This window comes from Geotrypetes seraphini, chromosome 2, assembly GCF_902459505.1.
Source record: "Geotrypetes seraphini chromosome 2, aGeoSer1.1, whole genome shotgun sequence".
Taxonomy (NCBI): domain Eukaryota; kingdom Metazoa; phylum Chordata; class Amphibia; order Gymnophiona; family Dermophiidae; genus Geotrypetes; species Geotrypetes seraphini.
In genome coordinates, this window is record NC_047085.1 from 375,522,135 (window position 1) to 375,539,364 (window position 17,230).

Genomic DNA, 17,230 nt, shown 5'->3' on the forward strand with positions numbered 1-17,230 from the left:
CGCCAGCATTGAGCTGGTATTAGTTCTTGGCGTATAGCACACCTTAGTAAAAGGGGCCTAAATGTTTAGAACACATTTTTGTTTTTATTATTCATAATAGGTTAGGCATGCATACACCATAAGGCAGTGTCTCAAAAACTTTTTTAGCTGTGGCACACTAAATGGAGCAAATGTTGCTCGTGGCACATTATAATTGAAATTACAAAAATTGCGAAACAAAAAATTAAGGGCTCCTTTTACAAAGGTGCGTCAGGGCCTCAACATGCGGAATAACGCAAGCTAAAATGCTGCGCAAGCTAGCCGCTACCGCCTCCTCTTGAGCAGGCGGTAGTTTTTCGGGTAGCGCACGCTAATCCGGTGTGTGCGCTAAAAACGCTAGCGCACCTTTGTAAAAAGAGCCCTAAATTTGAGAGTTAATTGTTTAAAGTTCTTTAAGCTATGTATTGATAATTGTAACAACGGTAAAACTAAAGTAGATAGAATAGAATTGCTAATCAATGCGATGGATGTGCTTGTTTTTGAGTGCAAATTAACTCAAAACATGGCTCGATAGTTGACAAACAAACATGCATTTCATCATCCACCATCTGAAGTTCTCTCTCTTTTTTTAAAATTTAATTTCCGTCAGAGCTGAAAATTCAAGTTTGCAAAAATAAGAAGATCCAAATGGTATCAAAGCCTTGATTGCTTTGTTGCTCAAGTTAGGATAACTACTGCATGAAAAATAAAAATTAAATTACTTGCCGTTAGTTTTCAAGGACCAATCATGTCAAAGAATGATGCTTATCTGGGTGGTTGTATCTTTACACGCACAGACGCTCATAACATTGACATACTCTTGCATATGCAACATACATGTCATTTATTCTAGTGTATACTTATGAAGGGAATTTTTTTAAATAAAGTAAAATTTTGGAATCTTTCATGGCACACTTGGAATCCCTTTGGGGAACATCAATGTGCCTTGGCACACAGTTTGAGAGACACTACCATAAGGCAATACATGTCTCAACCAAGGTGGTTTAATGCTTTTGCCTTCTTCCTGTTCTCCTTCTCAGTTTTGTTCCATCTTACTGATAGTCCTCAAGTGTCATCGCCTGTAACCCACCAACTCCTATGGCTATGATCAGATGTTGCGCTCTTTCAAAAGGATGTGTGCTAATATTATACCCTCACCACCCACACGAGTTTAATTTATGCTAGCTAAATTTCAGAAATAATTCCCTTTGGAAAATTATCTTCAAAAGTCCTAATGGTAAAAGAACCATACCCAACTACTTTGTAACTAACCCTCCCCCCTTTTACTAAACTGCAATAGCGGTTATTAGCGCAGGGAGCCACGCTGAATGCTTCGGGCTGCTCCCGACGCTCAGAATTCCTATGAGCATGGCGGAGCATTTAGCGCGGCTCCCTGAGCTAATAACTGCTATCGTGGTTTAGTAAAAGGGGGGTACATGAACTACTTAAAATTGCCCTATATAATCGGTGGCATAGAGAGAAAATCAAATCGTTAACTGTCTTAATTTTAAATACCTATTTCTCTATAGACAGTACTCTTTGAGGACAGTAGATATCGTGGTAAAATCATTTTTTGCATTCACATCAATGTATTTTTAAAGTGACAACAGTAAGATTTGCATTTAAACCAAAAAGACTTGTTTTTAGCGCTTCACTTATGTATTTTACTGCTCGCATAAATACAGGCTCTAATTTTAGTTTTGGGAAATGATGATAAAACCCCAGGCTGCAAAAAGGAACCACTGTATGGTCTGTGACATCAACCGACTCCAATGCAGGAAAAAAGTACACTTTTGATGGTCTTGGGTGTGGACTAATTTGTCCTGTTAAATTAGTTCTGAGCATTAGCATAGTCATTTAACAGAGACAGCAAAGGAAACATTTGTTCTGCTATGTGCTTAAAGGTGTACACTGTCCTCTCCTCCTGCCCCCAGCCTCTCCACCACTTAATTTTAGCTCTGGGAAGACTGAACTGAGTCTTAGAATTTCCTATGAGGCAGTTCCCAGATAACTAAGTACCAACAGGCTTCCTTTGCTCTTCAGAGCCTCACTATGAATGAATCGCAAATAAAGGGAATGAGACTATCCAGCAGCCCAAATCAATATTTCTCCCTAGATCTATAATGTACATTAAATCCATGAGCCAATATAGAAAACTACCATAGATGGAAGCACCCAGTCAGCTTGATATCTGCATTCAACTTTCTTGGTGCCCAATGAGGAAAAAAAGTTTTGCATGGAAGCAAAACCTCATGTTAGATACCAGCACACAGTATATTAAAATGGAGGCAATTAGCTATTCCGTCCCAATGCAGAGAACTGATGCAGAAGACTTTCAGGTGAGGACAACACAGGAACCTGAACGCCAGGGTCTGAGGAGGTGTTAAAAAGTTAGCTCACTCTTTTACTGCAGTTGCATTGTAGCGGAATAACTAACAGCCCCCCCCCCCCCCCGGACCCCAAAGCCCCACTCCAGAAAGCCTGTACCAATGCCCCAATTTCTTACCTTCTGGCCTCCCCCTTAAAATAGTTCCTTTGTGCCTGGAAAACCAAATGAAGGAAAATAAACTCCACCCATTCATGCCCCCAATGTATAATTCAAGCTAGAACATCCTTATTCCAAAGCTATTCTGCGGTTTATGCTTAGACACAATCATTTTCTCTTACACACAGCATCCACCGTATATATCTTTTGAGAGCTTTCTATATCTGAGTCAGTTTTTAAATAATACCTTTGCTCTATACCAGTGGTCTCAAACTCGCGGCCCGGGGGCCACATGCGGCCCGCCAGGTACTATTTTGAGGCCCTCGGTATGTTTATCATAATCACAAAAGTAAAATAAAATAGTTTCTTGATCATGTCTCTTCAGCTATAAATTACAATATTATTATTAAGACTTAGCCAAAAGGAAAGATTTATAAACTATAAAGAGTTTTTACCTCATGCAAAATTGTCATTTCTTTAATAAGACATTAACTATTTTTTCTGAGGTCTTCCAAGTACCTACAAACCCAAAATGTGGCCCTGCAAAGGGTTTGAGTTTGAGACCACTGCTCTATACCATATGATGTCTTGAAGAAATTAACACTAGTTACAAATACAGAATCACCTAACATATAAGCAAAAAGAAAAGATAAATTTTGAATAAATTAATATAATAAAATTATTTTAAGATTGTTTAGATATCTTCAGTTTTGAAATGAAATCGAGACCACTGTGCTTTAAAGGGTGTATTTTTTTTCCCTATTGCGCAGTCTCTGCTTTTTTACAATATATGAATTAAAACTGTTCAGATAAAGTCTGTGTATATAGCTTATACAACACATGTTTTTTGCTGCTAAACACTGCCACAGGCCTGTCTGCATAGAGAAAATGGGAAGCAGCAGGGTAAGAGATTCATCGTAGCATCATGGATCAAGGAGATCAAATCTACCTCGAACCCTTTGTATTTAAAATATATTAACATATAGCCAATGGAGAAACAAGGGGGGTGGAAAGATAAATAATGCTGATTTGCATCAAATTAAGGTGGAGGAAGACGATAATTAATATGAATTATTTAAACCCTGAGTCATGTCTGAACAATCAAAGAGGCCTAGAAGAGAACAGAAGAGGTAGAGAACACCAGAAGCAATTCTGAGTTTTGCTGCCACCAGTCCTTCTCTCCATGGCAAGGAACAGCTGAGTTTGCATTTATTTTTCATCTTAATAAATGTCTGTTAGGAAAGCTAACATGATTACCTCCAGATTTATGGTAGTGGTGGAGGGTAGGTCTTTCCAGCTCTTACAAGTCTCTCTATGGCTTAACCTTTGCCATTCTACCCTTGTTGAATGTGAAAAACCTTCTGTAAAAGCAACATGACTAATGTTCGTTGTTTTCATTGTCCATTGATCCCTCTGTATTTTCAAAGCGCTGACCATTAACACTGCAACTGCAGTGTTTTCTTGGACAAGATGTGTTTTAAGGCAATATTAAGCTGAAGGATATGTTTTAGTGTGGTAATGATCTTTTTTTTTGGGCGGGTGTGTGCATATACACGATACATACAATTACAAACACAGACATATGCCTATATACACTATACACACACACATATATATATATATATATATATATATATACACACACATTTGTATATACATGACTTAGTGATCTTCCACAGAAAATTTAAAGTGCCACAGTTCAGAGGTGCTCGTCCATTTTTCTATGGTGTTCTTCTTAAGGAAATCGGCAGGTTCTTTACAGCAATGATGTGCAAGCCCATTGATTTAGAACCAGTGTTTTCAGTTTCTTGGTAAAGGAAGTGGGGTTGCAGCATCAGTCCACTTGGATATGTAGAATTAGAGCATGAAGCAGTGAACTGTCCCACAGCTGCACTAACTGGAATCCAGGGGTTGAACTAAGCCTTCTTTGTAAACCCGAAGAATAGCTTCACAAACAAACTTGTACTGGCTCTGTAAAAAGACAAAGCTGCTGTTAGTGATCAATCTCTGTTATTTAATCCTCATTTTAAGGTAATTAAACTATTTAAAACATCAAATACGGGAAAACAAACTGACCATTTGCCTTTTCCCTTTGACAGCACTGCTCGGGAGACTAAAGGCCCACTTCCTGAATTTGTTAGCACATTATCATTGAAAGGAAGTTTTATTTATTTTTTTTTCATTTTATTGGTATTCAAGAGAAAATGTTTATTGCTCTGAAAGAAACTCAAAAGCATGAAGGATGATGCAGATTTTTAAACACTGAGGCCTGAATAATCTCCTTAGAGGAGTTCCCCAGGGATCTTGTTTGTCTCCTTTGCTTTTTAATTTAAGTCTGGTACTACTGGTTAAACTGTTGGAAAGTATGGATGTGAACTTCCACTTTTTTGCCAAAGATGTTCAGCTGATCATTTTTATGAATGATAACCAGTATGAGGTATTCTCTGAGTGTAATCAAAAACTGGACTTTATATGAGGGCTTTGTTACAATGAGTAAATTCTTAATGCTGAGAAATCTCCAGCGATGTGGTTATCACAAAAATCAAATCCTCTTGTTGTGAAGGCTGCTAGTCAAGGAAAACAACTTTCACCAAATGATACTATTTCTCTGGGATTTCAATGTGATAATCAGTTAAAACTGATTTTGTATATTAATAAAGTGGTCAATTGAAACCACCTTTAGATAAATCAAATTTGGTTAAGATTGTGCCTAGACTGGATGGTATACATCCCTGAGTACTGATGAAACATGTAAAATGAACTTGTAGAGCTATTGTAATTTATAATTTATCTTTAAAATCCAGTGTGGTACCATTAGACTGGAGAGTGGCTAATGTAACAACAATTTTTAAAAAGGGGGATCGGTTGCTGCAGGCTTCCTTTCTTTTTGGTTTTTTTTCTCTTCTTTTCTCCTTTTTCTTTTGAGGGGGGACTTCTTACAGTAGTTCCATGGGCCACAAGAGTAAGGGCCTTTGGGATCTTAGTGACCTATTGGTCATTTTTTGTGCGTTTATCGGGGGAAGGAGGGGAGTTGGGGCTTGGGGGTTTTTGCTGGACGGATGGGGTTGGGGAGATGAGGGGAGGGTGGGGATTGCTGCTTCTGTTTTATTGTCTATTCAAATACGTTGTGTTGTTGGATGCTGGTTCTTTTGATTTTGTTCTGTTCCTTGCTGTCTATTGCTTGACATTCTCAATAAAAAAGATTTGAACATAAAAAAAGGGTTCCAGAGGTGATATGGGAAATTAAAGAGCCATGTGTCCGAAGTCAGTACAGGGCAAAATGGTAAAGACTATTATAAAGAACAAAATTACAGATCATAAATACAGTCAAACCTCAGTTTGCGAGTAACCTGGTTTGCGAGTGTTTTGCAAGATGAGCAAAACATTCTTGCAAACCGAGTGTTGACTCGATTTGCGAGCACCCCCCCCCCCGATAACCGGCATTGCTCCCCCCGCTTGCAAAGGCCCCCCCCGCGTGAACCGGCACCCTCTCCCGAACAACTTGAACTTACCCCCCCCCCCCGTCTGACACCGGCATGCAGCCCACAGGACGTGCCGGTGCCAGAATCTTGGCGAGAGGGAGAATTAGAAGGCCTTGAGCATGCGCAGATGCATGCTCAAGGCCGGCAGAGGCAGTAAGATCTTCTAGCGGCACCGGCACGTCCTGTGGGCTGTGTGCCGGTGCCAGACGGGGGGGGGGGGGGGAGGTAAGTTCAAGTTGTTCGGGCGGGGTGTGCCTGTTCGTGGGGGGGGGAGCAGCGCCGCTGGCCTCGGGGTGGGGGGGGGGTTTGGCAACGTATCAAAGCGAGTTTCCATTATTTCCTATGGGGAAACTCGCTTTGATATATGAGTATTTTGGTTTACGAGCATGCTTCAGGAACGAATTATGCTCGTAAATCAAGGTATCACTGTATAAGCATAGATTACTACTATTTATTACTTCTATAATGCTGAAAGATGTATGCAGCGCTGTACATTTTGATATTTAATAGATGGTCCCTGATCGGAAGAGCTTACAATCTAACTTGGGCATCCATAAGCAATCTTAAATAAGTGCGCGACAGACCGCATCCACAGAAGCCTATTCTATTCCTATGGGCTTTGCTGCATTTAAAAAAGTAAATGACAGCAGATAAAGACCTCAGCGGTCCATCCTGTCTGCCCTGTAATTACATGCTTTACAATTTCATGATGAAATTATATTGTATTTTTTTAATGTTTATTAAAAATTTGATATCCTGCCGAAGCTTATGACAGTTCTCAGCGGTTAACATTAGGAGAGAACATAATTAAATAAAGGAACTCCATAATGTACAGAAAAGACCTAATCAAACATCCAGCAACAAAGTACACTACTTCACATGAAAAAAACAAAACAAAAACAACCCACTGTACATAGGGTGCCTGCATAGCATATCAATAAATATGATCATTTTGTGAAATACCTGAGCCTTAGGCCTTAGAAGTCCACCTGGTACTGTCCTTAGGTTCCAACTACTGGAGCCACTCCAGCCTATCCAAACCATCTCCTTTGCAGGATTCAGACCTTGAAATTTTGCCCATTCATATTCTAATTAGAGACCCCCTGAATTCATCCCACGCTTTTACTGCCGGAGAAATCGATACCACAGCTTTGTAAAAGGAGCCCTTGGCGTGGTGGTCCCAAAGACGTAACTTAGGGTCAAAGCATAATGATAGTAGTGTCTGCTATGAACGGACACACAGACTGCTTTGACCCTTCTTTCCATGAAGAAGGGTCAAAGCTACTACTTACGGATGTTTGCACCATCATAGCACGCTGGTCTCTCATTTTTCGCACAATGTCCAGAGGATACACAGGCTGGTTTCTTTCAATTAAGCACATAGCTGTTTCCATAGTGACTAGCACACCGGTGCGACCTATTCCAGCACTGCAAAACAGAAAATACATTATGAAAGAATTTGATGAAGGCAAACAACATGCCACCAGCAGGCATTATAATGTATTCATAAGCACGCCATTCTCAGCACTTAAGGGCAAAAGGAAAAGTTGTTAAAGATGAGACTACACTTCAAAAACGTACGCCTAGTGCTGCTATAGCCAAGACCCATTTATAAGGTGAGCATTTTATGTTAAAAGTCGAATATAGAAAGCAAACAGATGAAACAACAATTTGCCAGTGTCCTTACCACCGATATTAAACATGGATATTCAATACAGACTAGCAGTATATTCAAAAGATTTACTAAACAGCATAACATCAACATTCACATTCCTGAATTCTGCTTACTCTATAAAATAACTCAAAACAACTAAGATTAAAATGTGGCAAATAACTGGCTGCAGTTTATTACTCAAGACAAATATATATTAAAACAACATCAAACACTTATAGAGGCTGATCAAATTTTGGCTTCGGTGCTGAAACTGGCCCCAAATCCATTTTCTGCCTGGTTTTGGTCTCAGCTGAAAATTTGTGCATTATCCCATGTGTCCCTTCCTTCCCCCCCAAACCGGAGTTGCCTCTTCCCCTGCCCACCTGTAGGTGCCCCCTTCAGGCCTATCTTACAATCCCTGGCAGTCTAAGAGGCCCAAATGAAACAATCTTGGCAACAATCTTGGTTAGGTAAATGTATTCAGCAAACTATGCTATCCTATTGCAGTTTTCGGAAATTAATTAAGATCACTTAGTTCGATAAGTTTATTACTTAGTGAGTTTTATTATTGAAATTCTATTTTACAAATATTTGTATTTTTTTTACTGTATTATTGTATTTCGCTGATTGTCCAGCTTTTTTTAGTGTAAACCGCCTAGAACTTTTGGTTATGGCGGTATAAAAGAATAAAGTTATTATTATATAACCAATATGTAATATTTGAACTGACAGTATTATCTCAAGCCTGTGAGCTCTAGTTAGGTTTAAAAAAACAGACGCAATCACAAGCACAATGAAAGCTGAGGCTTAAAGAGGGACACCCATACAATTAACTAGACAATATTGCTGTTAAGGATTCTTCTGGTTGTCTCTTACTTGTGCATTGGGGTCACCATTATCAGTTTTCATACAGAAAGATAATCAGTCAGTGGGAACGTCCATTTCTTTTTCAGAGGAGAAAGCCCTTAGTTTACCTTTAGTAATTCTGTGTCGCTCCTACCCATGTTGTCTCTGCCCAGAAAATGGCTGCCATTACCTCTAGTGGCAATTTTTCACTCCAAATGTGCCACAAAGTCAGCCACTGTAAAAGCACTGTAGCTTTTGGTTTCAGTTTTCATTAGCTGAGGTCTGTCTATATGTGCGGTGGCTATTTTGTTTAGAGGTAAAATACGGTCTTTCATTATTTCAATTATTATATCTATTGTGGCTTCGATACTATGTGGGTGATTCTAAATAATTTCCAGGCTTTGTTGGGTACGAAGAAGATACAGCACTTTAATTAAACTTGTGACGTGCAGAAGCTAGATTCTATGAGCAAGGTTCCTGCACAAATACTGATCAAGCATACAGTATCAGAAGGGAAATTATATTACAATGAAATTAAGTTTATTGCTAGAACATATGTGTGTGTGTCTGTCTTTTTTTCTCTCTCTCTCCTTAGCCGCTTTCTTTCTTTCTGCCTTTCTTTTTCCTTGGCTGTCCATCACCACCCCTTGCCTGCTCCCCCTGTCCATTTTCCCTTCCTTTTACCTCCACTGTGTCCACCACCACCCCTTCACTGCTCTCCTTATGCAGCAGCAGCCCTTCTCCCTTTGTTTTACCTCCCCCCTGTCCAGCAGCACCTCTTTCCTTCTCCCCCTGTCCAACATTAGTCCTCCGTTATTTTTTCTTCACCTCCCCTGTCCATCAGCATCTCTTTCCTTCTCCCCCTGTCCAGCAGTAGGCATCCCTTCCTTTTTTATCCTCCCTCCTCCTTCTTATCCCTATGATACTCTTACCTTGCTCTGCCCCTGATCAGAGGTTCCCGACAGCTGCCCAGTTGCACCCATTGGAAAAGTTCACACTGCCGCATCCCGCACCCCTCCTGACGCGGCTCCCGCTGTCCTTTCTGTCTATCTCTGTCCCTGGCCCCCTTTGCCTGTCTGTCTTTCTGTGTATCTCCCTGACCCTGTGTCTTTCTTCTTTCCTTTCTGTCTCCCTTCCTCCCTCTGTCTGTCTGTCCAAAGCAGCATTCCATCCCCCTCCCCCCACACCAGTTCCCTGTGCACCTGCCCCTGTGTCTTTCTTATTTTCTTTGTGTTTCCCTTCCTCTCTCTGTCTGTCCAAAGCAGCATTCCATCCCCCTCCATTTCCCTCCCCCCACACCAGTTCCCTGAGCACCTGCCCCTGTGTATTTCTTATTTTCTTTGTGTTTCCCTTCCTCTCTCTGTCTGTCTGTCCGTCCAAAGCAGCATTCCCTTCCCCTCCCCCCCCCACCAGTTCCCTGTGCAGCAGCATTAGCGTTTCCTCTACCCGCCCCTGTCCCTTCCCCTTCCCGCGGGCCGGACTACAAAGGTGGTGATTCCAGCAGCGCTTTTATCAGTCTCCACACGCTGCTTCGGGCCCTTCTGCCCTGATTTACTCTGGCACGTCCCTGATGACATCATCAGAGACGCGGCAGAGCAAATCAGGGCAGTAGAAGGGCCCGAAGCAGCGTGTGGAGACTGATGTACAAGCTGCTTGAATCGCCATTCGGACCCGCGGGAAGAGAAGGGGGTGGGCGGCAAAGGAGAAACGGAGATCGGCGGCGGCGACAGGAGAAACGGATAACGTCGTCTGGCTGCGGTCCGGCTTGTGGAGGCGATCGGGTGGTGACGTTTTCGCGCGCATGCGCACTCCTTCGGCCACAGACCTACAGCGCACGGAACACGAAAATAGGACTGCGCATGCGCGAGTTAGCCTTTTATTATATAGGATGAAATGAAGTTTATATGTTAGAAAACAATTTGAAAAAAGCATTGCTCTTGATTGCAATTTTTTCAGAGTATATACCCTTCACATTCACTGACATCAATGTGGTTTTTTTATTCTGAATTGTGCATCAGGCTGGTATAATGCCTGGAGTGTAGACCACTGTCTGGACTTCTTTATCCTGTTGTCCTTAATCAGTTTTATAACTAAATGCAAAATAGGAAACATCTCAATGCTACTTTCTCTTGTTACTTGCGCACAAGCTTGGGTAAGCATAAAAAACTGATATCATGATGTTTTTCACTGTCCTGTGTCAGAGGATATTCAACTACATTCGCATTGACTTGGGAACCTAAACTTGCCAGACTTGATGAAATCCTTGTTAAAATGGCTCTTCTGGTTGTCAGCCTGCGCTTGCAGTTCTGAGGACTGGAGGGTTTAAGCAGAGTGCTGCCGACTGCACGCTCTGATAATCCTTAGTAGATCTTTCTGGTTAAAATTCTGTTTTCAGTTTCTACCTAAACCAGGTGATAAGTTTACCAGCTTCAGTTGACCTCAACTTCAAAAACACTCCCACAACATACCTTTCCCAAGTGTAGCCTTTTCTCTACCCACATTTCACTAGTTAGTCACTAACCAGCTTCTTTCTGAAAATACATTTCCATGTAATTTACCTCATCACTCTGCAGAATCTGCAGTGATGCAGGGTCATACTTACAATTTAGAAAGCTGTTGAAGACACAACTGTTTCTGGAGGCTTTTTTTAAACTACCTGGTAGATTTATTTTATTTTTTCACCTTCAAGTGTGCCTGCATATCACCTGCTTGTTTCTGGAGAAAAGGCAGCATCTTGTATTGCAGTGAACACTAGAGCATTAATACACCTATTATAAAACTGAAGAAGCCAGATTAGTACAGATCGATCCCGCACAATCAGTGCTAACAGAGAACCATGTATTTCAAACACACACAGTATAGAAACACCTTCACCCAGTATGGGATAAGTATCACAAATTAAAAAGAGAAATATATAGACAAAAGTTAAACTGAACCACCAAGAAGCCAGCCTGCATACAGTGCAACACCACAGAAACAGTAATGCATGTCCCTATTATTGTGCAAAATATAAAAATAGAAGATGTAAATTAAAAAAAAATGAGAAATAACATTCGTCACTTTACAAATTAACAAATTCTTCCTTACTTCCACTTTTGTGGAGAGGGACCACATCTGCCCTTCTCCAGTCCTCCGGTACTACGCCCGACTCTAGAGACGCATTGAAAAGGTTAGTCAGAGGAGCTACCAGAACTTCCTAAGTTTCTTCAGCACCCTAGGATGTACATCCAGCCCCATTGCTTTGTCTACCTTTATTTTAGCTAGCTCCTCATGAACACAACCCTCTGAAAATCAATCAGGGTCTATTACTCCTCCATCCCTATTCACATTTGTCTTCTGCGGTCCTGCTCCCGGCGCTTCAGCCGTGAACACAGAACAGAAATATTTGTTAAGCAATTCGGCCTTTTCTTTATCAGCTTCTACATATTCCTCCCCTTCACCTTTGAGTCTCACAATGCCACTTTTGCACTTCTTCCTATCACTAATATATTTAAAAAATGTCTTGATTCTCCCAGTTTTAACATCAGCTATTTTTTCTTCCATTTGCATCTTTGCTTTCCTGATTACACGACCAGCCTCTTAACTTTTCCAGATATTTTTGCCTGTCTTCCTCTTTCTGCGATCTTTTGTAGTTTATGAAAGCTAACCTCTTATCCCTTACCTTCTCAGCTACTACTTTTGAGAACCAACGTGGTCTTCTTTTCTTCTTACGTTTACTTACTTGCCTCACAAAAACATTTGTCGCCCTTACAATCGCTCCTTTCAGTTTTGCCCACCACATTTTCACTCCTTCCAGACGTTCCCACCCAAACAATTCCTTGACGTAAACCCTCATCCAAACAAAGTTAGTTTTTTTAAAAGTCTAGAACCTTTGCTTTTGAATGAGCCCTCTCTATACCCATCTTAATATTAAACCGTACCATGCAGTGATCACTGGATGCCAGATGATCACCCACTGTAAGCACTAAGTCCAGTATGACCCCATCCATAGTAACATAGTAACATAGTAGATGACGGCAGATAAAGACCCGAATGGTCCATCCAGTCTGCCCAACCTGATTTAATTAAATTTTTTTTTTTAAATTTAATTAAATTTTTTTTCTTCTTAGCTATTTCTGGGTGAGAATCCAAAGCTTTACCCGGTACTATGCTTGGGTTCCAACTGCCGAAATCTCTGTTCAGACTTACTCCAGCCCATCTACACCCTCCCAGCCATTGAAGCCCTCCCCTGCCCATCCTCCACCAAACGGCCATACACAGACACAGACCGTACAAGTCTGCCCAGTAACTGGCCTAGTTCAATATTTAATATTATTTTCTGATTCTAAATCTTCTGTGTTCATCCCACGCTTCTTTGAACTCAGTCACAGTTTTACTCTCCACCACCTCTCTCGGGAGTGCATTCCAGGCATCCACCACCCTCTCCGTAAAGTAGAATTTCCTAACATTGCCCCTGAATCTACCACCCCTCAACCTCAAATTATGTCCTCTGGTTTTACTATTTTCCTTTCTCTGGAAAAGATTTTGTTCTACATTAATACCCTTTAAGTATTTGAACATCTGAATCATATCTCCCCTGTCTCTCCTTTCCTCTAGGGTATACATATTCAGGGCTTCCAGTCTCTCCTCATACGTCTTCTGGCGCAAGCCTCCTATCATTTTCGTCGCCCTCCTCTGGACCGCCTCAAGTCTTCTTACGTCTTTTGCCAGATACAGTCTCCAAAACTGAACACAATACTCCAAGTGGGGCCTCACCAATGACCTGTACAGGGGCATCAACACCTGGTTTCCATTACCAACCTTGTAGAGAATCCAGAATCTCCCTATTTCTAGAAGACCCCGCAATAGGGATACCCCAATCAAAATCTGGCATGTTAAAATCACTTATTAAGCAAGACTTCCCCTTTTTTAGATCTATTCTGAATGTCTACTATTAAATCTCTATCTACTTCTTCCATCTCTGAAGGAGGCCTTTATATCACACCAATGTAAATATATTCACCATTCCCTCTTTCCAAATTGATCCACAATGCATCTTCCTTGCCCTGCAGATCCTGCAATTGTGTGGCTTTAATATGATCTTTAACATATAACGCTACTCCCCCTCCTTTTCTTCCTACCTTTCTTTCCTGAACAGATTATAGCCCGGTATAACTACATCCCAGTCATGGTTCTCCATGAACCACGTCTCCATGATTGCCACTATATCCAACCCCTCTTCTTCCATCACAGCTTCTAGATCCAGAATCTTGTTTCCCATACTGTGAGCATTAGTATATACTGCTTTCCAGACATTGCCCCCTTTTCCCATCTGTGTAGAGGTATTCAGTGATTTACTTATACTTCCACAATCATCTGCTCTCTCTTTTTCCCTCCACCCCAATTCCCTCCAGTATCCTGCTCCTTCCCTCTATCTCCCTCTACCTTACTTCTATCAGTATCTGTCTCAGTTCCATCCAGTATACTGCCCCCTTCTCTCTCTCCCTCCACCACCCTTCCATTCAGTATCCTGCTCCCTTCTTTCTCTCTCCACCCCAATTCCAGCCAGTATTCTGCCCCCTCACCTCCCCAATCTCTGCTGCTTTCCCAAACCAGCAGTAGTGGTAGTAAACTTAAATGCAGTCATTGTGGGACCTTCATGCACACTCCCATGGCTGCAGGCTCTGCTTCGGAACAAGTAAGTGACAAAGTGACATTGGAGGCAGCTGGACTGGCAGTTGTGGGAGAAGGGGGTTGCCGAAGGTTCCATGATGGCTGCATTTAAGTTTACTACTGCTGCTGCTAGTTCAGAAAAGCAGCAGAGAAGGACAGGAGGTCCCGGTGTGCCTGCTGCATGCACCTCCATAGGGCTTGCACCTGGGGCAGACAACCCTCCTTGGTACATCACTTAAAGGAGGGCACCTATACCTACATACTTTTGGTTTTAGAGCCAAGTTAATTTTCATATTTGGTTATTTCAATAGACATGTGGAAAATATTATGATTGCCAGCTGTTTATGCTTACCCAAACTGTGCACAAGTAACAAGAGAATGTAACATTGAGATGTTTCCCATTTTGTATTTAATTATAAAACTGAATACGGACAACAGGATAAAGGAGTCTAGACACTAGCTTATACTCCAGACATTATACCAGTCTAATGTACAATCCAGAATCAAAACGCACATTGACACTCCCACTTTCTCCTTCTCTTCTCAAAACATGTAACTTTTCCCCTCCTTTCCCTTTTCCCCTCACTTTCATGTCTGTCCAGTTATGTTTTTGATGTCCACTCATCATCTTTAAATATTTATGACTTTTTTCTCTTTCTTATAATTTTATTGTTAACCGGCCAGATACCTGTTGATGGTCGGTATATTAAAAAGATAATAAACTTGAACTTGATAAACTTGAAGAGTATATACTCTGAAAAATTACAGTCAAGAGCAACATATCTTAAATTATTTTCTAATATATAAACTTCAATTCATTGTAATATCATTTCCCTACCAATACTGTATGACTCTGCTCTATGTACTTTAGCAAAATGTGAGGCAAGTACACAATTGTTTGTTTTCATACTACAATATTTGTAGCCACATCTCTATTAAGACATGCACACTCTCTGAAGTCACTTCTGCAGGCAGGAGAAGAATGCCTAAGAATACACTAATACCTAGAAGGAGAGGAAAGAAAAAATTAAGAACAATACAAGAAAAACACACCCGCCCTCGGGTGTGACTGTGATGAGTACCTGGAGTGTGCATGTTTGTTTGGATGGGCTGGGTTGTATGGTGAGCTTGTTCCCCCACCTGTTGCTGTACGGGGGTGGGGGGAGGGGCATGCTATGTTATTCCACCGAAAATGTGGGGGGGAGCCGATATGAGAGAGAGGCTGTTCTCTGTTTTTTTTTTCTTTAGGACAGCCTCGTTGTTTCATGATGTATTCTATTTTCTCGTTGATACCTGCTGTTTTCTTTTTCTGGCTGTTTGATTGTATTCATAATGTATTTGCTTGTTTCTCTTGTTGACTCCTTAATAAAAATGATTTTCAAAAAAAAAAAAAAAAAGAAAAACACAACCTGCTGAAAAGACATGCAGACCTTGAATCTCCAGGGCTCACAACTCAAATCAGCAGACGACGTGGACTGCAAGAACCATTGTTCTCAAAAGAAACTAAACTGAAAGCTGGTGATGGCTAAGATATAACCGAGGATACAATGACAGCTGATTCTCAGGAGTTCACTCTCCAGTCATCCAGTTTTAATGTTTTCACTAACGAATCGCTAATATCACCAGAAGAATTATTTCCATAAGAACCCATACTCTTTAGCTAATATGGTTCTAGCTGCAATGATCTTTCCTTGATTTGCTTTGGGAGAGGAAAAGGATTAATGCACAAAAGCTGCAGTAGCTGCCAGAGCCATCCCATGGGGCTGTGCGAGCACTGTGGCCCATAGGGCAAAAGGGAGATAGGACACAAAAATTACTCCCCATCTGTTGTTTCCTTTGCAGTGGCCGCAACACAGTGGGCAATGTGGGGGTACTTGATTCCTGCTCGAGATGCTCCTGCAGCTAACTCAATAATTTTGGCTGCAAAAATATAGCAGACCATTTATAAAATCGTATAATATAAATGGTTAAAAGACCACTAGGAGATATCGTATTGGAGTTGGGGACTTAAAGATGACAATTCTTGGACTTAGGGTGGGAGAAGGAAAATACAGAAAAATCTCTCTTACTAACAGCATGAGAAATATCCCTCCATGACCCTCTGGGCTCAATTAGTAAGAGAAAATTCTCAGCAAAAATTAATAAAGTAACAAAACAACAAGCTGGAACAGAAAAGGAAAAGAAAATATTTGGGAAATCTTTTCTTTATTATTCAGTGGTACAACCAGGGCAGGATTAATTCTTTGTGGGCCCCTAGGCACACAGGTACACTGCCCCCCTTGTATTTTTTTTAAAATTCAAAACAAAAAAAGATTAGCATGCCAGAGCACAGTTTTTCTTCTTACCCAGGACTTTAACTCTGAACCCTTTCCATGCATATATAAAAGTGTTCAAATATATTGTAAAGCAGTAATACTATCCGAAATATAAGTCTATATTAATAACCAAATTTATAATGCCTCTCAACTACCTCACTCTACATCAACCAACTGCAACCCATATGTATGTATAAACAACCAAATCTGTAACTCCTCTAGTACGTTCCACTCCATGTATGTTAACTTGCAACCAAACAACAAGGCAAGCAGTCTACCAAAGAATCCAACATGAAAAAAAAGATTGGCAGAAAATAAGGAGATTCAAATCAGGTTTATTCAAGGTGCTCCCAAGAACCATGCCCGATGCATTTCGCCAAACAAGGCTAGTCAAAGCTAACAAACCATGTCTTTCTTACAAACAAAACACAGAGAACACCTTCGCCTAGTATGGAATATGTAATCACAAACTAACCTCTCCCCCTTTTACAAAACTGTAGTATGGTTTTTAGCCATGGTGGTAACCGCTCAGATGCTCATAGAATTCTGAGCATCAGAGCTGTTACCACAATGGCTGGCGCTAAAAAAATGCTCTACAGTTTTGTAAAAGGGAGGATAAAATAGAAATACGTAGACAAAGTTTAAATTGAACCACCAAGAAGCTGGACTTTGCATACAATGCAACACCACGGGAAACAGCGATGCATGTCCCTAAAGCAAAAAAATAAATAAATAGAAATTTTTTTCTACCGTTGTATTCTCTGGTTTCTGCTCTCCT

General features: G+C 40.9%; 1 protein-coding gene across 4 annotated transcripts in view; it reads right to left on the reverse strand.

Annotated features, from left to right (window-relative positions):
- Window positions 1-3,216: 3,216 nt before the first annotated feature.
- Window positions 3,217-17,230, reverse strand: part of PTPN3 (protein tyrosine phosphatase non-receptor type 3) — a 710,747-nt gene continuing 696,733 nt past the window's right edge. For all 4 annotated transcript variants that reach the window (XM_033930629.1, XM_033930631.1, XM_033930630.1 and 1 more), the window contains 2 exons: window positions 7,278-7,413; window positions 3,217-4,474 (listed from right to left, as the gene is read on the reverse strand). In XM_033930629.1, coding sequence (XP_033786520.1) covers window positions 4,397-4,474; window positions 7,278-7,413 — 214 coding nt within the window. In that variant the 3' untranslated portion in view covers window positions 3,217-4,396. The remainder of the gene's footprint in view (window positions 4,475-7,277; window positions 7,414-17,230) is intronic.